The sequence below is a fragment of the Leopardus geoffroyi genome, chromosome C3 (assembly GCF_018350155.1).
Source record: "Leopardus geoffroyi isolate Oge1 chromosome C3, O.geoffroyi_Oge1_pat1.0, whole genome shotgun sequence".
Lineage (NCBI taxonomy): Eukaryota > Metazoa > Chordata > Mammalia > Carnivora > Felidae > Leopardus > Leopardus geoffroyi.
In genome coordinates, this window is record NC_059338.1 from 145,273,656 (window position 1) to 145,300,148 (window position 26,493).

At 44.9% G+C, this 26,493-nt stretch overlaps 1 protein-coding gene across 1 annotated transcript; it reads left to right on the forward strand.

The window, feature by feature from the left end:
• The first annotated feature begins 6,499 nt into the window (after window positions 1-6,499).
• PENK (proenkephalin) lies at window positions 6,500-11,580 on the forward strand. Its single transcript, XM_045455186.1, has 4 exons — window positions 6,500-6,659; window positions 6,744-6,800; window positions 7,300-7,440; window positions 10,607-11,580. Exons 2-4 carry the CDS (start codon window positions 6,762-6,764, stop codon window positions 11,267-11,269), a joined length of 843 nt encoding a protein of 280 aa, XP_045311142.1. The 5' UTR covers window positions 6,500-6,659; window positions 6,744-6,761; the 3' UTR covers window positions 11,270-11,580.
• Window positions 11,581-26,493: the final 14,913 nt, after the last annotated feature.

The window sequence follows — 26,493 nt, forward strand, 5'->3', positions numbered from 1 at the left end:
TGTGGTTGTAATTTTTAATTTGGAGCACTGGATCCAGGTAGATAAAAAACCTGTGTCCTTCAACCATTATCAAAATACTCAGTTGCTTTCTGAAAATACTTCAGTGCTTATCTGAACACTCCACTAAAGCAAACAAGTCACAGCTTCAAAAATGAGAGGCTTCTAACATGACAATCCAGAAACCAAGGAAAAAACATTTTGCCTCAGAAATTCTTTAGCACAATAAAAAGGGTCGCTAATATAAATGCAATACCTAACACTGTCCATATATTCGTTTTTCATTTAATCCAGGCAACAAATTAATGCAGGTAGGTTTTTATTATCCTCATTGTACAGATGAGAAAAATGAGGTTTAGAAATTCACATTCCCAAGTGTATACATTCCATTGAAAGCAGAACAGAAATTCAAATTAGCATTTTCTGATCCTAAGCTCTTAATAGAAAAATAATTGTTTCTCTTCATAAAATCTTGCAGGATTTTATCTAGGATATCTAGGATATCTTCTAGGATATCTGCTAAGATATTCACCAGGTTTGTTCCTCCACCAAATGGATTATCAGATAAGAGCTTCAGAGTTGGAAAAAATGCATGTATTCCAACCCTACTTTCTCTCCCCTCGTTTTGTGCCACACACACAAGACTTTCTCTGGACTGATTTTCACAAGCATATTAAAAAAACTTTTTTTTCTAGGGGCACCTGGGTGGCTCAGGGGGCTAAGCATCCAAACTCTTGATTTTTGGCTCAGGTCACGATCTCACAGTCTATGAGTTCGAGCCCCACGTCAGACCCTGTGCTGGGATCCCCTGCTTGGGATTTCTATCTCCCTCTCTCTCTACCTGTCTCCCTCTCTCTCTCTGTCTCTCTCTTTCACTCTGTCTCTCAAAAATAAATAAATAGACATTAAAAAAAATTTATTCTAAGTTCTAATATCTATACAAAACAAAGGAAATATCAAGAGAATAATGATAGAGTTAGAAGTGAATGCCTGCAGAATTTTGGCTTATATAATTTTATGACAATATTTTAACCTGTTGAATCCATCGCACGAACATGGGAACCATGGAAGAGGTGACTACGAGTAGGAAGATAGTTTTTAAAAACAACTTTACCGAGTCTCCATTATGTGTAAAGCTCTGTGCTGCGGGTCATATGCAAAGGAATATCCCGCCAGAATTTCAGGTAAACTGGACCCCGGGCATTTATTCCAGGGATTTATTGGTGCTCAAAACCTATTTCGAACCTCTCCTCCAGCACCGCCTCACTTGTGGAAATTGCTTCGTTGGTGCATGTTTTCACTCATTCATTCATTCATTCGTTCAATTAATATTTTTTGCCTTCTCTGCAGGTCCTACAGACGGGATCAGCCATTTGATTTTGGAAACAACCCAGAGCAAATTAAACTCGGGTTGTTAAATAAGGTTTAGTTCCAAAGAGGCAAGGCCATTTCCTAACATGGCTCTGAGGCGGCTATCAAATTTCTTCAGGGCAATTCCAAAAATCAGTCTCTGAAAGTTAAGCTGTTCTGGAATCCTTCAGACATCTGAACTTTTCCAGCTCGCCCCCAGCTTTTGCATCCTGGTAGAGCTTACCAGACAGGGTGCCATGAGTGGCCGGTAGGCCAGGAGGTACTACTCTCCGTCCACGAGGCAGCCGGGCTGGACATGAGGTCATTGGAGTCCCGGGACCAGTCACTTCAGAGTGAGAACGGCTTCATCTGGGGCTCCTCTGAAGGCCACCTGATCTGAGCAGAGTCTGACTGAGTGCCACACCCATCCCCGAACCAGAGAGCTGGACGAGGGACGTCCTGAATGCACAGCAACCCTGCAACGTGGTGTGGGAAGCAAGACAGCGCGACAGCACCTACCTGGACATTACTGAACAGCCAACATCGGGTACGTCCTGCCTCCGCCGGACAAGGGGCATGGAGGTCTAGACGGGTTTGTTCACCTGTGCCCGGGGAAGCATGCTGCCACAACCTGAAGCGAAGTCGGGCAGGTGCCTAGAGTCCAAGCTTCGGACTACAGCCCCAAATCTCGACCTTGAAAACACGGGAAGTGTATTTCTATGCGGAGGATGTGGTTTTAGTACTTACAAACTGGCCGCGTGGGATTGGTTGTGCGATCTGCCAGGTCGAGTTTCGCGGTCATTTTTTAACTCTGTGATAGGAAAAAGTCCGAGTTCGTAGTATTTTTGGATTAGCGAAAGAAACGGATTACATTTGTCAATGGAGACAGGGAAATGTTGTTGGATTCTTTACTTTTGTTATAAATTTTATAATGACCATGAAAATAATTTCTTGCCAATGATAACTAAAAGAACCAGAGATCATTCCAGTCAAGTGGCCAATCACCTTAATTCAGTGGCTATTCTTAGCTTCAGTCATGATGGGATGACCAGATATATTTATGTCATGAAATATAAAGTAGACAATATCACCTATGATGCAGTCTAGTCAAAAACGCTTCATCTGAATCTAGCAAGACTTAAGATGTAAATTTCAGTTTCTAGGAAATGCAGGAGATAGAGAAACAAGATAAATGACACCACAGGAAGTAATTAAATTAGGGATTATGTTTTCCATTTGTTAGGTCGTGTTTTTGTGAACATTTTTTGATGCTCTCTATTAAGGCTCTGTACCTCTTTTGTAAGATTTATTCTTTAAAAATTTCTATTCTTTATTAATATTATAAAACATACCTTGTTTAAAATTAGATTTTCTGTTCCTTATTGGAGTAAGAAATAAAATTAAGATTCAGATGCCTGGAAGAAGAAGAAGAAGAAAAAAAAGAATCCATATATTGGTTAGATCCTCAGCTATATCTTCATTTAATCTAATCAGTCATCATGTGACTTGCTTTATTCATGGTCTAATTACCTATGCTTAGCCCTAAAATTTAGTTTTTCATGTCTGAGAGCTGAAGGCCTAATTTAGGAACTCTATTTCAATTCTAAGTTTACATATGTGTACACATTATGTTTGATGTGCTGCGTTTAGTTTCCCTTCCCTGCTGTTTTTATTGTTGTTCACCCTTCCCCCCCTTTCTGATGCGCTGACACGTTATCTATTATTTAAACTTACTCTTAGGTGACTTTGCACCAGGTTACTTTTCCTTCTAAGGGGTTTATTTTGTTTCCTGAATTTTTCAGAGTGAGAATGTACCAGACTCATTTTCCTTGAAGTGGGGATCTATCACACCATAAAAGCATCCCCTTCCAACCAATCCCACTTAGAATCTGTCTGTGACCTGTGTTCTGAGCCAGTCTGAAGAAGAATCCCTTAACAGGGATCCTTTGCGGTAATGCACCTAGCTCACAGAATCGTAGCTTGCAAAGCCTATGCTCTAGATTGTAACGGAAAAAGGCAAGTTTACCGTGCCTCTGGCAGGACTCCAAACAAACATCTGAAATGTTAGAACATGGTGCTTTTATGCTGAAACGTTACACAATCCCTGGAGAGCGAAACTGCCGTGTTCCCACTACTGATATGTTAGGGACTGAGGGGCAAAGAGGTAGCAGGTTCCATAATAAAGTATCTGTATCTAGGTGGCAGGGGGAGCATGGACACTTGAAAGACAGCATTCAATTTAGGCATTTTCCATCCTGGAGATGATGAAAGAGAATATTGCAAGGACTTTTAAAATCCCTCCTACAGCAACCAGAACACCACTCATCGTCAAGGTTTTACAAATCACTTTTTTTTTTTTTTGGTCTCTGGAGTAAATCCCTTTATCTACAGTTTGGGACCCTAGGATCAGAAGAAGGAGACATCTTGATCCTGACATGGAAATCAGAATTCTCTGGATTAAATGCCTTAAGAGAAGATTCCTTTCCCTTTGTTGAGTCTGATTTCTAGAACAGTCTTTTCTCAGAAGGTAACTGCAATATCTATTGGTTCTTAAAAACATTTACTGGATCGTGAAAAGACGAATTCCTTGCAACCCACTGCCGTGAGTCAAATATAAAGAAATAAATACAAAATGCATGCCCTTCAGCCTCCAAGGGCAGATGGGGGGAAGGGACATTTATTTCTTTTTTTAAGTGTAGTTGTTTTGAGAGAGAGAGAGAGAGAGAGAGAGAGAGAGAACACAAGCAGAGTAGGGGCAGACAGAGAGGGAGAAAGAGAACCCTAAGCAGGCTCCACACTGTTAGCACAGAGCCCCATGTGGGGCTCGAACCCACCAACTGTGAGATTAACCCCCCCACACACACATCAAGAGTGGGATGCTTAACCGACTGAGCCACCCAGGTGCCCCTCTCTCTCCTGACATTTAAAAACCTGCAAGGAAAGATGCAGACTCACCGAGAGAAACTAACTCAGAGTAGACATTGGTTGTTCCAACAGAAACAAACCAAACCTGAGGCCTCCCCAGAAAGGTATGGCAGAACCTGGTTTTGCCACTGTCTGGGCCAGTCCCTTGGAGGTCACTTGGCCGTGCAGGGTTTTTTTTTCCCCCCCATCTGTAAAGTGAGGGTTGGAATAAACCCTCCCCCAAACTCCTTTCACCCTTCAGTTTCTATACTTTTCCCAGATTCTAAGGAGCTTTTCCGTGTCTAGCCCCGTGTATCCTAAGGAAGCCACACGTGGTGCCGTCGTCCCACACCCAGACGTCTCAGCCTCTTGCCCCCGATTGTGTTTTGACACTTCTTAGGCGATGCCAGGTGTGCCCCGGGCTCCGATACAGCGGGGTTTCTCTCCTGTCGGGCAGGATTTGTTCGTGAGCTCCTTTTGCACGCACTACAAAGCCCAGGCCACTGGGGGAGACCTCGGGTACAGATGTCAGCTCTCCTCTCGGTCGGGGAGAGAGAGAGAGAGAAAGTAGCTGGAGACGATTCTATCAGCCCCCTGATGGCGAAGAGGCTGAAGGGCCCCAGAGGCGTGTGATGCTTTTCCGGCAAGATGTCAATGCCGGCGTCCTGCGGTCGCACCCCGGGCGCTAGCATTTCCAGGTCCCCCGCCGCAGAGCTGCCCCTGCCTGGAGGGCAGGCCATGCACTGCTGCGGCGCTGCGGCCACCCGGGGTGAGGGTCCGGAGCGGGCCCGCGGAGCCCCCTTCCCTGCGCCCGCAAAGCTACGCAGGAGAGCGCTGCCCTCTAGCGACAAAACTGGGAGATGCGGCGCGGCCCGAGCCTCCACGGAGCCCTGAGGCTGCGGGCACCTGCGAAGGCTGAGGTCGTGGCGGGTCCGTGTGGCTGGGAAAGACCGGAGGCGCTCTCTGTGTGTGACGGGGGCTCTGGGACACTTTGTGGCCTCCCTCTGGGCTCTGGGACAGTTTGTGGCCTCCCTCTAGGGCCAGGCCAGATGGATATGTGGCTGGATCAGTAAACAATAGATGTATGATGGGTGGGTGATGGACAAACCAAAGGGCGGATGATGACAGGTGTCAGATCAGATGCGCATTGCTAGGGCTTGCTATAGGCCGGACACAAGGCTAAATCAATGCTTTCGCCCATTATTTCATTTGCGCCTCTCCGGAACCTTACGAACGGCACATTCCCTCTGGTTCCTATTCGCCAAACGAGGAAAGTGAGGCCTTACATAAGACACATAACTTGCTTCTTGGCAATGTTCCGCAGAACTAGAAAGTGGCGGAGTGAGAGCCTCAACCCGCAGCCCCAGACCCCACCGCCGGCTCCTGGCCCTCTCCCTGAGCAGAGGAGGTGCGCCCCCAAGCCCCAGGCGCCCGGGGTACCGCGTCGCTCGTCTCTCCCTCGCCAGTCCTGGCACGCTAGCATCACACCCGCCCTGCACCCCCCTGTCACTCATCAAACCCCCCAGGACACCCTGGGCACAGCGCTAGAGGCAGCGTGTCCCCGACTGGGAAGCCTGGCTAGGGAGCTGGGTAAAGACGGGTCCCCTCCCGCCGCTGCCGCGCGGCGTGTTGTCCCTAGAGGAACGCTGTTCCAGTCCACGTTTGGGCAAGGGTCCCACTAACGCGAAAGGGGAAAGCTGTCCGGGGATTTTTAAGATTCCCGATAAGTTTCCATCTTTCTGTACTTTAACCCTTTCCTGAGCACCTCCGACGATGCGCCGGACGCGGTTAGACGCTGAGGCAGGAACCTGAGAATCCAGTGGGGGAGGTGGGTACAGACAGGTGCATAAATGACATTCGGGACGGCCGTGCCGCGGGCACCCACCGCGACCATCCAGCGCCCCAGGGGGAGGCGGAGAAAGGGCAGGTTCACTCGCTCGGAGGGTCTCCAGCACATTCCAGAAATCTAAGTCTGCCCACCTGCCCCTCCTGACGCCTCCCCCTCGGCTCTCTCCGTGGAGCCCGCACCCCCAGGGCGTGCGATTTCAGTGACCTCACCCGGGGGGGGACTTGATGTCATCCCACTCTCTCTCCACAAGCCCTGACTGCCTCGATGTGTCACCCAGCCGCGAGCTGAGCCACCCTGCGCCCCCCGCCCCCGCCCCCGGGCCCGCGTGCTGGGGCCGGGACGGACCCCTCCCACGAGGGCGTCGGCGCGGGACTGGCGTAGGGCCTGCGTCAGCTGCAGCCCGCCGGCGATTGGGGCGCGCTCGCCTCCTTGGCTTGGGGGCTAATTATAAAGTGACTCCAGCCGCCACCAGCCCCGGGACAGTCAGGCCAGGCGAGGCAGCCGCACCGAGCCCTGCAGTCCAGCCCGCGGCCCCGCGGCGACGCCGAGGACCGCGACGGTGAGACCTGCGTCTGCCCGCGCCCCCGGCCGCTCGGCCCCGATCCCCGCCCGCCTCACACCTGCCTTGTTCTCTCCCTTCTAGAGCAGCGCTTGGGACCCGATGTCGCCGACCAGCCTGCGCCATCCGAACGGCGTCAACGTGAGTGAACTTGTCCAAACCGCGCCTTTGCTGCGTGCGTTTGCGACCGTCCGCCCGCTCGGTTCGAATCGGCGTTTTCCTTCATTGCATGGGGCGCCCCAACTTTCTTCGGGTGCCTGTTTGTGACCCGGGTGAATGTCGTCTCCCCCCCCCCCCAACGCCCCACCCCGCCCCAAGGCTCCCGTTCTCTTGCATTTGGTCTTCGCAGGTGGTGTTCTCTCCAGAATCCTCCTTAGGCTGTGGGAGCCCAGAAAGAGAGCCCCGGGCATCCGCGGGCTCGGGGGGGCCAGTGCCAGTGCCCACCTGGAGACCGCGGGGCCATCTGCCCCCTGGGCCTCCAAAAGCGGCGTCGGCCAGGCGGGAGGGGGGCCCAGGAAGGCGCATCCCTGGGAGCTCCGGCTCGACAGCCGCCGGCTGGGACTGTCCCGGCGACGGGTCCCTCCGAAGGTCGCGCTCTGCTCCGGGCGCGCTCCGAGTTCGCGTCCCTTTCTCCCCGCAGCCCATGGCGCGGTTCCTGACACTCTGCACTTGGCTGCTGGCGCTCGGCCCCGGGCTCCTGGCGACCGTGAGGGCGGAATGCAGCCAGGACTGCGCGACGTGCAGCTACCGCCTGGCGCGCCCCACCGACATCAACCCCTTGGTGAGTTACCGAGGCGGGCGGGCGGGAGGGCGGAGCGCCGAGCCTGTCCGCAGACAGGACGCATCCCCCGGTCACACTCGGTCCCGCCGCCGCGGCGCCGATCTCCGCGGTGACGCAGGTGTCCGACCGTTCCCTGAACGCCTACCAAAGTCCCGCTCTAGCTCTCAGCTTCGGGACCCGCGACCCTCTAGGGACGGATAAAAGAGGCAGCGTCTCCCCACAAACCAAGTTCGTTTTACCCCTGGGGATGCGGGAGCCCCGGGATACGCGCCCTTCAGCATCTTGGAGAGCATTTGGTGGTCACCCCACCTGTCCCAAAGACGATGTTCGGTCACCCCAGTTCCCAACATATCCCACGAAGGTCCCCTTGCACATAACCCATCCTCCCATCCTTCTTGCAAATAATGTCATTTTTCATTAGTGACATTTCGTTGTCTTTCTTTGGATTTCATTTCTCCAGCACTTTCCACTTCAGGTCCCTCAAGCCCTTACCCTCACCTGTGGATAGGAGAGAGGAAAGGGTTGGGATCGGGAGGAAGGGAGAGGAAGGGGGGTGCAATGGAAGGGGGAGAAACAGATCAGCACATCTTACAGGCAAGTGACCCTGGAATTCAACTTCTGTCTTCCCTTGAATGTACTTTTGTCATACCCACTAAGACAACAATTTAATTTGCTATGAAAAAGGCACAGGAAAGGTGTCCAAAGAGGTGACAACAATGCAAAGATAACTACAGGACAGAAGCTGGGGGGAAGGGGAGGAGAGAAGCTGAGAACAAAGAACCCCCACTCATTCTAATCATAGTCCCTGTGCTGGTAAATCAGCCTAGGTGCTCTACTGAATCAGAATCTCTGAATTGGGGACCCAGGAAGCTTCATTTTAACTGGCTCCTCCAGGGATCCCTTTGCACTGTCTTCTCAATTTGTTGAAATTCCGTGATGACTTAAAAGGCTCAGTAGAAAATAACGTATTAATCCAAAGAGTCAAGTTCCCCATCTCAGCCTTTGAAGAAATGTTGTGATGTAGACGAATAAAATAGGGATGAAAATTAAGGAAAGGATTCCAGAAAACCCAAAGTGTACGTTTCAGGTTAAACGTTGGTTTGTTTCAATTGAAGTACCTGGTCCCCTTCATTCAATATGCACAGGTACTTGCATGGCCTGAAAGAGAAGACACATAGTAGGGCTTTATATTTAAACTCTGATAAAATGTTGCATCTCCAATAGGGGCAACAATCCCCTTCATCTAGCCTTTGTCGTTCTGATTTGTTTGGCTGATGGGTTTTGCCTTGGCTGATTGGTTTGCCAACAACACGTAGGGTTGTTAGTTTCTCTGTGACAAAAGACTCTGTTAATGACTGTGTTGTTGATATTACGGCAGTTCTGGAATTTTAGCTCAGATGCAGAAGACCTATGAGAAATGAGGTTGCCTGACCAAAAACTATGTAGAATCAACCTAACAAACATGGAGCCTCTACCACGTGAAAGTCACTTGTGTTTTGTTCAGTGATGGGTGCACAGCTAAGCAGGCATGCCAGGGTTGTTGTCCAGATGAATAGACATATATTGGAACTTATAAATTAACATCACTTCTTTTAGCATGAGTGTGTGTGTTTTGTTTTTGTTTTTGTTTTGTTTGTTTTCTGGTTGTCATCATTTCTTGTTGAAAGAATCTCAACATTGAAAAGCCTTTTGGTGACAGTATACAAAATGTTCAATGGTAATTTTTGGCAAAGAGATCGTTGATATTTCATTTTCGGATGGAAATGGTATTGACCCCTGAACAGCTTATGTTTTTAGTGGTGTTTTTGTTTCTTGCTCAGATGTCCAGAGTAACACAGGATCATTTTAATTGCATCATCTGGAGGGGTTTATAAAGCATCTCTTTACTTTTCTTAGACACAAAGTTTAATTATTAGGAGCTGGTTAAAGAACCCTAAGGAATTTTGTTGCACTAAGAAAATACTTTCTTGCATTGTGCAAGTAACATGTGTGTGTTTTATACAAATTAATATACCAATATATTTTAAATACCAAGACTGGGCCTGGTTTTACTAAATCAAGGGTCTGTAACCTGGGTTCCATAAGTAGACTTGAGGCAGCTATCAAAAGCCCTGAAACGCCCAGAACTATTATATAGACTTTATAAATGGTCGTGCAATATTACTTCTCTTTTTATTATACCCAAGTGGTCTACTGGATAGAAGAGAATCTTAAGATTGTTAGAACACATAGTCTAAATCTTATGCTGATTAAAATTTATTACATAATAAAAAGAAGGAATTATATACAGATCACTTCTCATTCCCATTTTATCAAATAATATGATTTCCATTGGGAGGGGAAACTTTTCTGTACATTGGTAACTGTTAAGAAACATGAATAATGTGTGAATATTTGCATATGCACAGTTGCATATCAGACCTCATCATAAGAAAGATTCTGTTCAAGATGATTAAATCTGTTTTAATCAACGAAGGGGGCAAAAAATAAAACATGCAGCAACTCAATATGTCATCATCCAAGTAATTCATAGACTTACACTGAGTTTTAGAATGTCTTTCTCCTGCAACTTATTCTGAAATTGCTGTTTTTCTTTCAAGAATGAAAATGTTTGCAGGAATACTAAATGCCATTCCAGGTAGAATAGTAACACAAGAAAGTAAACAACCTAATATTATTAATATTGACCTTATCTGTAAGACAAGAAGATAAAAGGAATCTGGGGATGATATCCCTAATTAGGTAAAGAGAAGTTTCTCCCTTTTGGTTAGAAAAAGCTCGAACAAAATGCAATCAACAGTGGAAGGTTACTCAGTGAAATTAGATTGTGCAGGCAGCCAGTCGAGGTTAAAATTGGGTGGAAAAAAGTCTTTTACAATACTGAAATGGCGTGGTAGCTACAGTCTGTCCAAATTCAAAGACAAATTCTAATTTGACTCAGTTAATTACCCACAGTGATTCCATTTCCCTTTGATGTGCCTGTTCAGAATATTGAAAAGCTGTAATGAGAAATCGGAAATCACGTTGTCATAGAAGAGTTTCCATAGGAAAGCACACTCCACACGCGCGCGCGCACACACACACACACACACGCACACAGAAAAACCGTTTACCTAATGAAACCAGAAAAGCCTCTTTGTATCACTAAATGGGATTCCTTTCCCAGGCTTGCACCCTGGAATGTGAAGGGAAACTGCCCTCTCTCAAGACCTGGGAAACCTGCAAGGAGCTCCTGAAGCTGACCCAGCTGGAGATTCCTCAAGATGGCACCAGCGCCCTCAGAGAGAGCAGCCCCGAGGAGAGCCACGCGCTAGCCAAAAAGTACGGGGGCTTCATGAAAAGGTATGGAGGCTTCATGAAGAAAATGGATGAGCTGTATCCGCAGGAGCCGGAAGAAGAGGCCCCCGCGGGGGAGATCCTGGCCAAGAGATACGGGGGCTTCATGAAGAAGGACGCCGAGCAGGAGGAGGACGCCCTGGCCAGTTCCTCGGACCTGCTGAATCAGCTGCTGGGGCCTGGGGAGACCCGAGACGGCGGCCGCCACCGAGAGGGCGGTGATGATGAAGACGGGAGCGAGAGCCACGGGGGCTTCATGAGAGCCTTGAAGGGCAGCCCCCAACTGGCGCAAGAAGCCAAGATGCTGCAGAAGCGGTACGGGGGCTTCATGAGAAGAGTCGGTCGGCCCGAGTGGTGGATGGACTACCAGAAAAGGTACGGGGGCTTCCTCAAGCGCTTTGCCGACTCTCTGCCCTCCGACGAAGAAGGCGAAAGCTACTCCAAAGAAGTTCCCGACGTGGAGAAGAGATACAGAGGATTTACGAGATTCTGACCCCCTTCCCGGCCGATGACCCCAGGCCCCAGCAGGCCTCCCTCTGTCCCCCGGTCAATCGTGTGTTATTATCGCGCACTGCTTGCATGGTACAGTGGCCGTTATTGTCTGGGTAACTAACTACACAACCTGCAAGCGCTCGCTTCGGGCGCCGTGTTCTCTCGACCGTGTTGATGCTCAGTATTGGTCTATTGCAGCTGTGTCGTGTTCATGCTAAAATGGTTGGTGTTCCTGTGTCCTTCACTCTTGACAAAAATACCAGTAAATGCTTACTTGTAAATAGGTACAATAAACCCATTACCCCGACTGCATGACATTCTTGTAAGTTTCTTCTTCCCCAAGGTTCTCATTCGCCTTCCGGGCTCCACGGTAAATCCTAAAGTTGAAGACACTGAGGCCATCTGCTTTTGACAGACTCACCACTGGCCTCTTCTTCCAACCGCTGACGCGGCCAAGCCATTTTTCGTTTCGTTCCTTACATGGAAAATCTTAGATGAGTAGACACACGGGGCAAAATACAATGTATTTCCACTCTTCGTTTCTGGAAATCAGATACAGGAAGAAAAACCAAAACCTAATAAAGAAACTAGCTATGCCCTCATATATAAGGAAATCTGCACTGATATCCAGATGTGTATGTCCGTTTTCTTCAGCAAAGTATTTTAGAAGTTAATAAGAAATGAAAGATAATTTGGTCCCATTTCACAAACGCAGATGAAGCCCTCTGGCTAAATAGTTGAACCAAGGTCACCCAGCAGTTGAAGGACACAAGTAGAATTAAGATCCCAAATTTCTTGCTCCCAGGCAATAGCCTTTGCCTTCCAGCTCCCTGTCCCTCGCTCAGGTCACTACCAACAACTGGAAGAACTTGGGACTGTATCTTTCTCACTATTGTATACTCTGACACCACAACCCAGACTGTGTTCTCCAATATCTGACAAATGGACAAGGGATTTGGGGACCAGATCATTTGAAAAGGTATTACAGACATTTGAGAAGGCAGGTTATCCCACAAGAAGCTTATGGCCATTTCATATCAATTAAACCATTGGGGACAACATGCAACAATAAACATAAGAACATATGTAACATTCCTTCCTTCTTTCTAGTTGAAACTACCTGTAGCTAAACTCCCATCCACTAAGACCTTTCTCCAGGACCCTCACCCACTCTCTCCTTTGTGCTCCTCCCCCCAAATTCAGAGTTTAGCAACTCAGAAAAGGAGAGAAAGAGTCTCTGCCCTGCAGTCCACCACCTTGCAAGCCTGTGTGCTCCCTTCTGGAGAGGCAGCCCCGCTGTCCTGGGAGTTCTGTCCCGGAGTCCAGCCCTGCTGGGGTCCCTGGGACATCCCCTCGGCCATACACTATGAGAAGACTTCTGATCCGCGCAAGGGGTCCCAGGTCAACACCACTCTCAGAGCCACACCATCGCCTATATTCCCGATCCCTGGCAAACTAACTTTTGCTTCCAGGTGAGAGCCCTCTCCCTTTCGAACTAGAAATGGAAGTAACGTAAGTGTTTGGAGCAGATCAGGAAGAAGGGGATAGACAGAAGCTGGCCCTTGGAAACCAGGGACATGAGCAAAAAGGAGTGATGAGGTTATAACACATCAGAGATATCAGGTCTCCGTTCAGCTTTAGACAATTGTTTCCCTGGGAAATGCCAACCCCACGTTGCCAGACTTTTCCAAAGAAACCTGAAACCCAGATCGTCGTGGTAATAACCCAAGTTTTTAATTCTCTCCCCAAGAGCAAAGGATTCCCAAACCCTGGAAAGAGAAAATCAGCCTACACCCTAGAGATGGCAAGAGTAAAATGCCCTCCCCCCCACCCCCGCCCACCATAAGATCGTAACATAATCATTACCTTATAAGAATATGTGTAATACACATCTCATCCAATAGGGTTTGAGAAAAGAACACAATTTTCATGATCAAAGCAATACACTATTTTTTTTTTTTCAAATCAAGCACAGTTCTTTATGTAGTAGCCCTTTCTTTTCTATTTTAGGGTAGCCGTGTAGATAGACCAGGCCAAAACCCTCGGGGTAGTCAACAGACCTGTCACCTTTTGCCACCTATCACCTTGCTATAGGTCCAGCAATGTCTGGGGTGGGACAATGTCACTCATTCCTATATGTCCTCCCCCGCCTCACGCCTGGGGGAAAATGTGGAACCCAGAAGATGCGCCCCAAATGTGCATGGAGGGAGAGAACAGGGAAGAAGGACCGGGAAACGGGAAAAGAAGAAAGCGGAAAAGATGGCCAGCCACGAGGGCTCCTTCCGTCCGGCTGCTTTTTATAACTGCGTAAAAGGTCAACTGAAGTCCAGCTTCGCAGCCAGTATCGCGGTCGTCCGGGAAAGGGGGCTCGAGGGGTGCCGTACGGGTTCTTCCTGGGTCCCCACAGAGCTCCCGCGTGCCTGGCCTGCGGTCCGAAATCCATCATTAGAATTTTGCACGTTGAACTCTGAAAGGCTTTGATTTCCTAGAATGTCCTACTTCCAAGGAGCCTTTTTCCCTGAGTCAGCCTGGGGTGCCGTTTCAAACGCCGACAACGGGGCTGTGACTGAAGCCCTCAGCACAGGCATTCGGGGATCCATAAACACGGGAGGGACGAGGGTTACAACCAGCCTAGGGCGAGGGCTTCGGGGCAGGGGGGCTGGATGCGCCCGGAGCCCCAAGGGGCTGCTGAGCTGGGGGCCTGGGGAAAACCAGCGAGCCCTGGGTGCAGAGGCGCGCACTCCCTGCAGAGGGCGCCGCGGCTCCACCTGTACCTTCCCGAGCGCTCTCTCTGGGCCCCCTCACCTCCGTCCTGGGGCTCAGGCCACCCCAGTTCCACCTCAGGCCTAGTCCTGGCCTGGGTTCCTTCCGAGAGTCGATAGCTCTGCGGACTCTGTGTAGAAACCCCGGCCAGGCTGCCCGGGGGGCAAATCCCAGCTAGCCGTGGGGCCTGAAGCTCTTGCTGCCACACTGTCCTCATTAGGTGGTTGTCGTAACTTCCGGTGCTCGCAAGGGGCTGTTGGGCTTCTGACCCGCAACGCCTCGTCCTGGGACGGTGGGGAATGAGGTGCCCCGTCACCCTGGGCCTCTCAGGGACCAGGCCTCTCCAGGCCTAGATGCTCTCTCACCCCGGGGCCTCTCAGGGACCAGGCCTCTCCAGGCCTAGATGCTCTCTCACCCGGGACCTCTCAGGGACCAGGCCTCTCCAGGCCTAGATGCTCTCTCACCCGGGACCTCTCAGGGACCAGGCCTCTCCAGGCCTAGATGCTCTCTCACCCGGGGCCTCTCAGGGACCAGGCCTCTCCAGGCCTAGATGCTCTCTCACCCCGGGGCCTCTCAGGGACCAGGCCTCTCCAGGCCTAGATGCTCTCTCACCCGGGACCTCTCAGGGACCAGGCCTCTCCAGGCCTAGATGCTCTCTCACCCGGGACCTCTCAGGGACCAGGCCTCTCCAGGCCTAGATGCTCTCTCACCCGGGGCCTCTCAGGGACCAGGCCTCTCCAGGCCTAGATGCTCTCTCACCCCGGGGCCTCTCAGGGACCAGGCCTCTCCAGGCCTAGATGCTCTCTCACCCGGGACCTCTCAGGGACCAGGCCTCTCCAGGCCTAGATGCTCTCTCACCCCGGGGCCTCTCAGGGACCAGGATTCTCCAGGCCTACGTGCTCTGGCTCCTGGGCCTCCCAGGGTTGAGATACTGTCCCTGAGCTTCTGGAAGTCTGGCCAGAGCCTGAGAACACCCAACCAGAGTGTTTTCTCTCCCGGGCTTCGTGTCTCCTGAGGCAGGAAGGATTGCAGAGCCCTTAATCATCTTCTTCGCTTTCTCAGTGTTCCACTGCAAACATGTAAAACCCGTGTAACGAGGAAGTTCTCCAAAAATAAAAGGCATGACGATTCTGAGCCTCGAGCCACGAAGGTTTCTTCTTAGAAGATGGAAAGGGGCATACAGCTTTGAATGCCTTGAGACTTCGACCACCGCGAATATCTGTGGGCTTTGTTTCTGGAGGGGTGCTTAAGCACCCCCACGGGAACCAATTCATCCATTCAACTAATAATAAAGCCAGCTATATGAATGTGATGGAAGGGCATTCCAGACTGCGCCAAAAGTGGCTGCAGTGCCCCCAACTGGGAGGAGGAACAAGACTTAGGAGGTCTTTAGGCTTGGGGTGTTGACACGACCAGAAATAATTCAAGGTTGAGAGCAGGTAAGCGGCAAGGTAAGCTGACGTGTTTCAACCTCCCTGTCGGCCTCAAGTTTCCTCCCTCCTGAGGGAAAAATGTGCCAGTTACCTCAGTCATATCTGTCACCTGTATCTGTCGTCATTTTGCAGCCGTCAAAGTATCCCGGTTTAGCTGGGGGTGGGGAGAAAAAGTTGTATAAACTTTCAGGTTTGGTGATAAACATGCAATGAAGAGATATTCTTTTTTTTTTTTTTTTTTTTTCAACGTTTATTTATTTTTGGGACAGAGAGAGACAGAGCATGAACGGGGGAGGGGCAGAGAGAGAGGGAGACACAGAATCGGACACAGGCTCCAGGCTCTGAGCCATCAGCCCAGAGCCTGACGCGGGGCTCGAACTCCCGGACCGCGAGATCGTGACCTGGCAGAAGTCGGACGCTTAACCGACTGCGCCACCCAGGCGCCCCAAAGAGATATTCTTAATCACTTCCTACACCAAACACCTGAACTTGTAATGCTCACCCATTGCTTCGAAAGTGGAAAACAAAAACAAAAACAAAAAACAACAACAAAAAAAACCCGTGCTATTATTGACCAGGAATGCCTGTCTCAGCAGAGAAGGGAGCTTGGCAATCATGTAAGTATACCCATCCATGTCACGTGCTGATACTTTTTCTGTTCGCGTTTTTTTTTTTTTTTTTAATCAAGTATAACATGTCTGCAGAGAAGTCCACGTGTCACAAGTGCACATCTCACTGAATTGCTGGAAAGGAAACATACCCATGAACCAGCATCCAGGTCAAGAAATAGAACATCCTCAGCACCCACTCCCTTGCCCTCCAAATAAATAGCTCTTTCCTTTTCCCCAAACGTAACTACCCTCATGACTTCTATAACCATAAAGTAACTTGCTTATTTTTAGATTTTTCTATAAAAAGAAAACAGATTTTGTTCTTTGTAACAATGTGGTTCAACATTACGTTTATGAGAATTTTCCATGCTGTTGCAGACAGCTGTGGTCTATTATGTTTATTGCCATATAGTATTCCATTGTATGGAAATGCTGCAAGGTCCATTCTACTACTGATGGAAGCTTGGGCTGTTTCCAGTTTGGGGCTTTTGGGGATACTGTGGCTATAAGCATTCTGTGTCTCTCACAACTTGTAACACATGTGTAACATTGTAACACATTGTCTTGGGCATATCACTAGGGGTAGATTTGCCGGATGGTAGGGTATGATATGTTCAATGACAGTTTATGCCAAGCAGATTTTTTAAACGTATTTTTTTTAAGTTTTTTAAAAATTTATTTTGAGAGAGAAAGAGTGCAAGCGAGGGAGGGACAAAGAGAGAGAGAAAGAATCCCAAGCAGGCTCCTATGCGGGGTTCCATCTCATGACCTGTGAGATCATGACCTGAGCCAAATTCAAGAGTCGGATGATTAACCAACTGAGGCACCCAGGCGCCTTATAATGCCAGGCAACTTTTAAAGAGTTTGTGCTAATTTGGGCTCCTGGCCACAGTTTATATTCTACCAATACTTACATATCATGAGCCTTATTTAATTTTCACCATTCTGTTTTAATTTACATTTCTTTAGTTCCTGGTGAGATCAAGCGTCATTTTTTTTAACCTGTTTTATTTTATTTATTTATTTTTTTTAATTTACACCCAAATTAGTTAGCATATAGTGCAACGATGATTTCAGGAGTAGATTCCTTAGTGCCCCTTCCCCATTTAGCCCATCCCCCCTCCCACAACCCCTCCCGTAACCCTCAGTTTGTTCTCCATACTTATGAGACTCTTCTGTTTTGTCCCCGTCCCTGTTTTTATATTATTTTAGCTTTCCTTCCCTTACGTTCATCTGTTTTGTCTCTTAAAGTCCTTCTATGAGTGAAGTCATATGACATTTGTCTTTCTCTGACTAATTTCGCTTAACACAATACCCTCCAGTTCCATCCACGTCGTTGCAAATGGCAAAATTTCATTCTTTTCAATCGTCCAGTAATACTCCATTGTATGTATATACACCACATCTTCTTTATCCATTCATCCATCGATGGGCATTTGGGCTGTTTCCATACTTTGGCTATTGTTGATAGTTCAAGCATCATTTTATAGGCTTATTGACCATTTGGGTATCCTTAGTTACTCTTTTGCTTCTCAAATGTATTTTTCAAGTTACACATCTGAACTATTTTCTGCTCTGTGCTGAATGGTCTAAAAACCATGAAATAAATGAATGAGTTTTTTAAATGATAAAATACTCTCAAGAGTCATTTTTATCTCCCTTTTATAACATATATAAGCCTGTCTATGACCCTGGTGGCCGGCTGACTCAATGGCATTGCTAGCAAATACTGGATATGCTTTATGTTGTTCCCGCCATGTTGTTTTACATTTAGAACATTCAGGTAGGATGTTCGGTCAAGCAGCCTTATCCCAACTGGTTGTCTTTTAGTGTGCTGGGTCTCCCTGTAGGCTCCCTGGGATCAGTATAACTGGCAGCGGACAAGACCATCCTCAGCAAGGGAAGAGGGACAGACCATTTTTAGTGGGATTCACAGGCTTTACTGATGGGGTTGTTTCAAGGCACCACTTCATCCCAGGCCTTGCAGACAGGCACCATCTTCCCTTGGCCACCGGGCATCTGCTTCTTCTCTCTCTCTCTCTCTCTCCGTTCCGTGGGCCTCCGCCTGCTGCCACCATGCCTGCCCTCATTTTAAAGCCAATCTAGAAAAGAAATGGGAAAGCTGGGGAGTTGCAGACATGAACTGGAAGAACCAACCTTCTAGAATTCTTCCTTCAAGTTGTCAGTTGAGTAGAAGGCTAGATCTTCTAGGGATAGTAAAGTGGGGCTAAGAAAAGAGGAGGGGCCATGAGGAGGTCACACAGCTTGAAATCAACACTGAGGTGATGGGACATTGAGCTCTTGTTAAAGACTTGGCTGGTAGGGCAGGAGCTTAGGTGAATTGGGAGTGGGCAGACCTTACGTGGCCAGCCCCTTCTTCCCTTTTCAATGCTTATGTTATTCACTGCACCAATATTTATGGAGCATGTGCTACAGGCCATGTGTGATTCTAGGTCCTGGGGCTACAGAAAACAAAATTCCACCCAATTCTGTGCATTCTCAAACTTATGGTCTAATGTGTAGAGTGAAACACTAAACACCAAAGAAGGTAATTTCAGAGAGTTTTAAGTGCCATGCTTGTCCTTCATAAGAAAATTCAAACAAATGCCGAACTATACAGTGTTAAAGTTAAATTTGTCTGTCATCTCCCATGACTTCCACAGAAGTAACCACCACTAAAAGTTTGGTGTTTATCCTAAATATATATATTTTTTTCATAATGACGACATACGTGCTTGCGTGGACACGTACAGTTTTATTTTTGTCGTTAACATGAATAAAATAATTCTGTACATTTTATCCTGCCACCTTTTTTTTTTTTCACTAATGTATCTTGGCAATATCTCGACATTAGCATGTAAGTCTGCCTGATACTCTTCAACTACTGCATGGTTACTGTGTAACATGGATGCTTTGCTTTTTTTTTTTTTTTTTTAATGTTTTAATTTATTCTTGAGAGAGCATAAGCGAGGGAGGGACTGCAGCGAGCCCAACTGGGCCTTGAACTCACAAACCGCGAGATCATGAGCCAAAGTATGACGCTCAACCAACTGAGCCACCCAGGTGCCCCCCTGCTTTGCTTTTTTTTAAAACCAACTCCACTGGCCATTTTTTTTATATTACCAACAATGCTGCAGTAAGCATCCTCATAAATATATATGTACAACATACCCTATCCTATATAAAAAGCGTGTGTGCGTGTGCGTGTAGCAGTAGCAGTAAGAGGAGTAGTAGTTGTCAAGCAAAGTACCGCGCAACCCGAGCGGAAGACTAAACACTTCTGCACATGGCATCTTGGTATCAGAGTCACCAAGGAAAACACAATGCAATTAAGCATTGGGGTGACGGATGTTTTACTCACATAGAGAAGAGACAGGGCCAGATGAGCTTCAATAGTGGGCGTCGGTCCCCCGATGACCAGCAGGTCTCATCCATGGCCAACATAGGGCAATTGGCCCGCCTGCTTTCCTCTCCTGTGGCAGTGGATGGAACGCTGTCCCCTCCCCGCAGAGGACACATGTGGCGGTGGGGTTGGCCAGGTGTCATGTCACACACACCAACTTCGAGATAGAGGAGCACTCACTGAGCAGGAAATAAGGGGAGATAGTCCCACAGGAGGTGATAAACCTCCAACGGGCGGTGTGGCTTCAGGCTCAAGGCTCTTTCTTACGCAGACCACTCGTGAGACTGCCTTTCCCGCCAATCCAGTACATTCCGACTATTCCGGGATTACTCAAAAGACATGTATATTTCATAGTTTATGGTTATTGGCACATAACTTCCAAAAATACCATACCAATTAGTATCCCCATTTACAATATACATGTGCCCCTTTATCTGTTTGGTTGTTTGTCTTTTTCTTAACTGATTTATAGGTAATTTTTTGGCAGATTATATTAAATAATCCTTTTTCTATACATATGGAATTATGTAACTAAGAAGTGCAAGCTTTTCATCATGTGTATCGTAAGTTGTAAATGTAATGCCTCGAAGTACAAGTCTCTGGAAAAGCTTTGGAATTTAACTTTCTCACAACTCTAGGAATCACACAATTGTGTTCTCCATGAGACATAACTCCAAGGAAGAATCAAGTCTGTCTCCTGATGGTAGACTTTAATGTGAAATCACTTTGTAAAATAAGGCACGAAACAATGTGGAAGCATTTGAGAGTTGGGATACATCACACGGAAACTCCTTTGAGCACAATAATCTCACAAAATAAGCTGAAGGAGGAAATGGGTTGATATGATGGAGTCTCTAAAGCCTGACATTCACCTTGAAGCAGCTTAAGGAGATTGGCCTGGCTGAGCACCTTCTGTACCTGAAAATCTTCAAATGAAATCAAAACTAAATTTTATATGACTGGATCCTTGCTACACAGGGTCTAAGAAGATATGCTAGAAAAAAAAATAACTTTTATAGAATTGTATCAGAATTTAAAAGCCACTAAAACAAAACATTTCACTTTAGGTCAATCAAGCATTATGAATCAATTGCACTAGAAAATCGATGGCTGATTTATCCTGTGACCAATGACTTCCAAGAGTCCCCTTCTTCACTTCTCCCTGCTCAGGGTCCCCAGGCTAGTCAGGGTCTTTCCTTATAGCTCTCACAAAACACTCTTTTTGATTGTTTGATTGCTTGGTTTATTTTTCCCTTCACGGGCACATGTTTCATTTTATAACTATTAATTTGTGTGACTGAATTCTGTCTCAACAAGTGGGAAAGTGGAAACTATCTCTGTTTTGTTTGCCATTGGCATTCAATAAAACAGCACTGTGAGTCCATCCTCCTGTCTAAACTCACAGCAAATATGTGTAAATTGTTTTAGTTTAAAAGACATAACTATGCTCAGAAAAAGATGAACCTACAGGTAGTTTAGGCAAAATATAAACAAACTATGCTAAGCGGGAGTGAAAATGGTAGGTTCCCAGGTTCTGAGCCTTGAGTGTGGTGGGGGCAGCCTCCTATTTGACTTTTTCATAATAACTGGGACCAAATGGCAATGTATGAGAGCCAGGTCGATTGCCAAGGACCTCAGATGAGGGCAGGTCTTGCCCGTTGATTGAAAAAGGCTAAAAGAAGTCAAAAATGCTAACCAGGACTCTGACTTCCTAGGGTGACAGGAGTAAGTAGATACAGTTAAAGAACCAGTATCTGGGCAAAGCCCTCTGCCAGCTTAGCTACTAAGTTGGCAACATGATTAACTGCATTATGGGGAAATGTCCCCAAACCTCCCATGTAAATTCTATTTCTGAACCCAAACTGGTAAATAAGTAAGAATGGGGAAAGAGAGAGAGAGAGAAACAATCCTACTTGCTATGAGTAGCACTATAAAATTCTAAAATATGTAAAGAAAATAACTTTAAGAAAGCCAACAAATACAACAACTTCACTCGTGATGAAATGCAAGTAGTAAGACCATCTGAAAAGAAAGTTCAAAACAGGTATTTTGAGATTTTCAAAGAAATAAAAGCAGGAAGGCCAGCCATAAAAAGGAGATCAAGAAATTATGAAATTAAAAGGTGTTAGCAGTAAATGAGCATATTGGGGAAAAAAAACTAATTATACAGGACAAATTCTAGATTAGACACAGTTCACGACTGTATCAGCCAATAGAAAGTTAATAATGAGGAAATCAGCCACCATAAAACAAAGATGTTTTTAAAAATTTTTTAACATTTATTTATTTTTGAGAGAAAGAGAGAGAGAGAGAGAGAGAGTGAGTGGGGGAGGGGCAGAGAGCAAGAGAGACACAGACTCTGAAGCAGGCTCCAGGGGCTGAGCTGTCAACACAGAGCCTGACACAGGGCTCGAACTCATGAACCACGAGATCATGACCTGAGCCAAAGTCGGCCGCTTAACCAACTGAGCCACCCAGGTGCCCCAACAAAGATGTTTTTTTAACTGAAACAGTATTTAAGTGACAAGAATAGATTAAAGAGCTTCAATAAATATATTTTAGAAGTTCCAAAAACTTAGACTATGAAGAATGACAGAGAAAAAACTAGTAGCCCTTCACATCTACTAGATTGGCTACCATAAAAAAAGATGGCCAATAACAAGTGTTCTCAAGGATATGGAAAAGCTGGGACCCTTGTACATTGGGGGAAAACAGTTTAAAAGTTGAACATATAGCTGCCACGTGGCCCAGCATTTCCACTGCTAAGTATATGTACAAGAGAATGGAAAACATGTCTGTACAAAAACTTGTACACAAATGTTCACAGCGACACTATTCGTAATAGTGAAAAAGTAGAAACAACCCAAACACTCATCAGCTGATAAAAGGATAAATAGGGGCACCTGGGTGGCTCAGTCGGTTAAGCGGCCGACTTCGGCTCAGGTCATGATCTCGCAGTCCGTGAGTTTGAGCCCCGCGTCAGGCTCTGTGCTGACAGCTCAGAGCCTGGAGCCTGTTTCAGATTCTGTGTCTCCCTCTCTCTCTGACCCTCCCCCGTTCATGCTCTGTATCTCTCTGTCTCAAAAATAAATAAACGTTAAAAAAAAAAAATTAAAAAAAAAAAAAAAGGATAAATAAAATGTGGCACATCCATACAATAGAATATTATTCAACCACAAAAAGTGATGAAATACAGATCCATGATGCAATATGGATGACCTTGCAAACATTAGGCAAAGTGAAAGAAGAAAGACACTGAAGGTCACATATTGTATAATTCCATTGGTATTAAATATCCAGAATCCATAGAGGCAGAAAGTACATTAGTGTTTGCTAGGGCCTGGGGGAGACACCAGGTGAATGGGGACTGACTGCTAATGGTTCTGAGGTTTCTTCCAGAGGTAATAAAAGTATTCTGGAATTATACAGAGGTGATGGTTGCACAATTTGACCATATATTAAGAACAACTGAATAGTACACTTTTAAAAAGTGAATTTTATAGTGTGTCAGTTATATCTCAATAAAGTTGTTCTTTAAAAATAAAAAGGCTGCAAATTTCCTGGGATTGAAGAAAGGCTTTGATCCAAAGATAGAAAACATGAAGAGGGTGCCAAGCAGGATACATAAAAGTAAATCCACATTTAGCTACATGACAGTGAAATTTAAAACATCACCAGTAAAGAGAAATCTAAGAAACCACCAAAGATAAAAGACAAATTACTTACAAAGGAGTAACAGACAGATCGAAGGTTTTATACTGACATAACACACGCTAGAATATATTTTAAAATACAGTAAAATCTTGGTTTGTAAGCATAATTCATTCCAGAAATTACATGCTTGTAGTCCAAAGCACTTGTGCATCAAAGTGAATTTCAAGAGCCATTGGCTCAGTTGTGATCATGTGACATCCGGCATCACATACTATTCGTATGGCAAGACATCACTTGTTTGTCAAGTTAAAATTGATTAGAAATGTTTCTTCATCTTGCAAACACTCGCAGAACAGGTTACTCGCAATCCAAGGTTTTACTGTCTCTTTTAAAAACTAAGGACAGTCGGGGGAGAGTTGGAGACATTCAAGCCAAGATCCTATATTTCATTACATTAGTATTTAAGACTGTAACATTAAGACATTTGGAATAGTACAAATATTAGGAACATTTATAATTCTTTCTGAAAGATATACTAAAGGATATACTTCAGCAAGAAGAATAACGAATAGAGAAAGAAAAGGTAAAAAGAAATAATATTAAGACTCTTAGAACTTATCTCTTTATTGCTCTTAAAATGTAATATTAGTTAGCATTGACTATTTCAAAAAATAAATTTTGTGTGTTTAAAGCAAAATGAAAATTCCAGATAAAAATAATGAGGAAGAAAAGAGGCAGAAAATTCAGTGGGTAAATAGGGATAGAATCAAAACTGTTTTCAAAAATAGCAAGAGAGGAAAATAAGCTAGTCAGTTTTTTTATAGGGCTAGTAAAAGTTATAACAGCATTCTTGATGTGTAATTAATATACTGTCAACTGTACCTATTTAAAGCAGAAATTCTTATGCGTTTGAAATATGTATACAACTGCAAAACTATCATCACAATCAAAATAGTAAACTTAATCTTGCCCTTGAAAAGGCTTTCAAGTGCCACTTCACAATTCATCCTTTCCATTCCAAGTGTCTCTGCCTACCCACCATCTGTTTCTGGACATTAGTTTGCATTTTTTAGAATTTTATGTAAGTAGGGTAATAGAGAATATATCTCATATAGTGTATTTGGGGTGGCTCCTTTCACTCAGTGTAGTTGCTCTGAGATTCATCCATGGTGTCACATACATCAATAGTTCACTCTTTTTTATTCCTTTTATGGATAGGCCACAATTTGCTTTTCCATTCACCTGTTGATTTTTTTGCTCTTACCAATTTGAGGCTATTGTAAATAAAGCTATCATGGACATTCATGTATAAGTCTTCGTATGGACATTTGCTTTCATTTCTCTTAGATAAATACCTAGAAGAAGAATGACTGGGTGGCATGGAAGATGTGTTTTAATGTTTTAGCAAAGATAAAACATTTCTGCCAGCTCTCTTCCAAAGTGGTGGTAACATTTTCCATCTTTTCGTTCTACTAGCTTTTTTTTGCAGATTTCTTTGGATTTTCTACATGAACAGTGAGGTCATCTGTAAATAATGATATTTTGGGCTCTTCCTTTCAAATCTGTATGCATGTTATTTCATTTTCCTGCTTTATTGCATTAGCCAGAACCTACAAGAAATGGTAATAGCAGACATCCTTATTTTGACTTATATCTTAGAGGGGAAGGATTTAGTCATTCAGCATTAAATATAATGTTAGCTATTAGGTTTTTCATAGTTGTATTTTATCATATTGAGGTTTCCTTGTAGTCCTAATTTGTTGAGAGTTTCTAAGAGGGATGGATGTTTTATTTTGTCAAAATAATTTATATTCTCTTCAAAATACTGTTTTATCTGTAATTTTGATGTCCTATTTTCTTTTTACTCAGTTCAAAATTCTTTCTAATTTCCTTTTTTGGATTTTTCTTTGACTCACTTTTTTTAGAGGTGTGTTATTTAGTTTCTAGATACTTCGGGATTTTTCAGGTACCATTTTGTTACTGACTGCTAATTTAATTCTATTGTGATCAGACAACATACTTTATATGATTTGAAACTTTAATATTACCCAAGGCTTGTCTAACAGCAAAAACAAGGTCTTTCTTGGTAAATATTTTGTATATTGTGCATTTGTTCAGTAAAATGTCTCTAAATGTAGATCAAGTTGATTGTGTTGTCAACTTCACATCCATACTTTTCTGTTTCCCTGTTCTATCAGTTAATGAGTATACGGTATTGGATTTCTGAATATAATCATGGACTTGTCTGTTTCTCCTTGCAGTCCTAGTGGGTTTTATATTGTGTATTTTTGAAGTTCTGTTAATAGGTATATAAGCATTGAGGGCTGTTATATCCTCTTGGTTAACTGATCTCTTTATCATCATGAAATAACTCTCTTTATTCCTTGATTGACATATACTTTGTCTGATTTTTAATATAGAAATATAGCTTTTAAAAAACCAGTATTAAAATTTTATATCTTTTCCCATCCTTATATTTTTATCCTATTTGTATCTTCATATTTAAAGTGCTTTTCTTATAGACTCAACAGACAGGTAGGTCTTGCTTTTCTTTATTTAATGTGATAATACTGCTTTTTAATTAGGAAGTTTAGGCAATTTCATTTCATGTGATTATTTCTATGAATGAATTTATATTTGCCGCATTGCCAGTTGTTGAATAGTTAATTCATATCTTCTTTATCCCCCTTTTCCCCCTCACTGCTTACTTTTAGATTAAGTATTTTTAATTATCCTATTTTATTTCCTTTGTTGTTTTATTGGCTAATCTTTATTTTATTTTTAGTGGTTGCTTTAGGTTCTATTTTCAGGTAATACTATACCATTTCATGTATAGAATGTATACCTTAAAACAATATACTTCCTTCTCTCCAAGCTTTAATGTCATTGATTTCGTACATTTTACTTCCACATGTGATATAAACTCCATAAAACATCGTTACTATTTTACATTTACATGATCAATTACCTCGTAAAGAAAATGAGAAAGGAAAGTGTTTATTTCCATAGCCTTCACTCCTTTGTGTAAAGTCAGACTTCCACTTGGTATCATTTTCTTTGTGTGTGCAGGACTTTCTTTAACCGTTTACATTTCTTCTAGTACTTGTCTGGTAACGATGAATTCTTTTACCTTTTGTATGTCAGGTAAAGTGTTTTGCCTTTGTTTTTGTAGAATTCTACAGTGATGTTTTGTTTTTCTTTCTGTGTTTCATGGATATGACATCACTATCTTTAAGAGCTCATGCTTCCTTTTTAAATTTTTTTTAAGATGTTTATTATTGAGAGAAAGAGAGAGACAGAGCATGAGCGGGGGAGGGACAGAGAGAGGAGGAGACACAGAATCTGAAGCAGACTCCAGGCT

Bases quoted from the DNA above. Each gene is read 5' to 3' on its own strand.
- PENK (XM_045455186.1), top strand. From the start codon at position 6,762: ATGTCGCCGACCAGCCTGCGCCATCCGAACGGCGTCAAC. The intron at 6,801-7,299 runs GTGAGTGAACTT...TTCTCCCCGCAG, and splicing joins GCCATCCGAACGGCGTCAAC to CCCATGGCGCGGTTCCTGAC. The intron at 7,441-10,606 runs GTGAGTTACCGA...TTCCTTTCCCAG, and splicing joins CCACCGACATCAACCCCTTG to GCTTGCACCCTGGAATGTGA.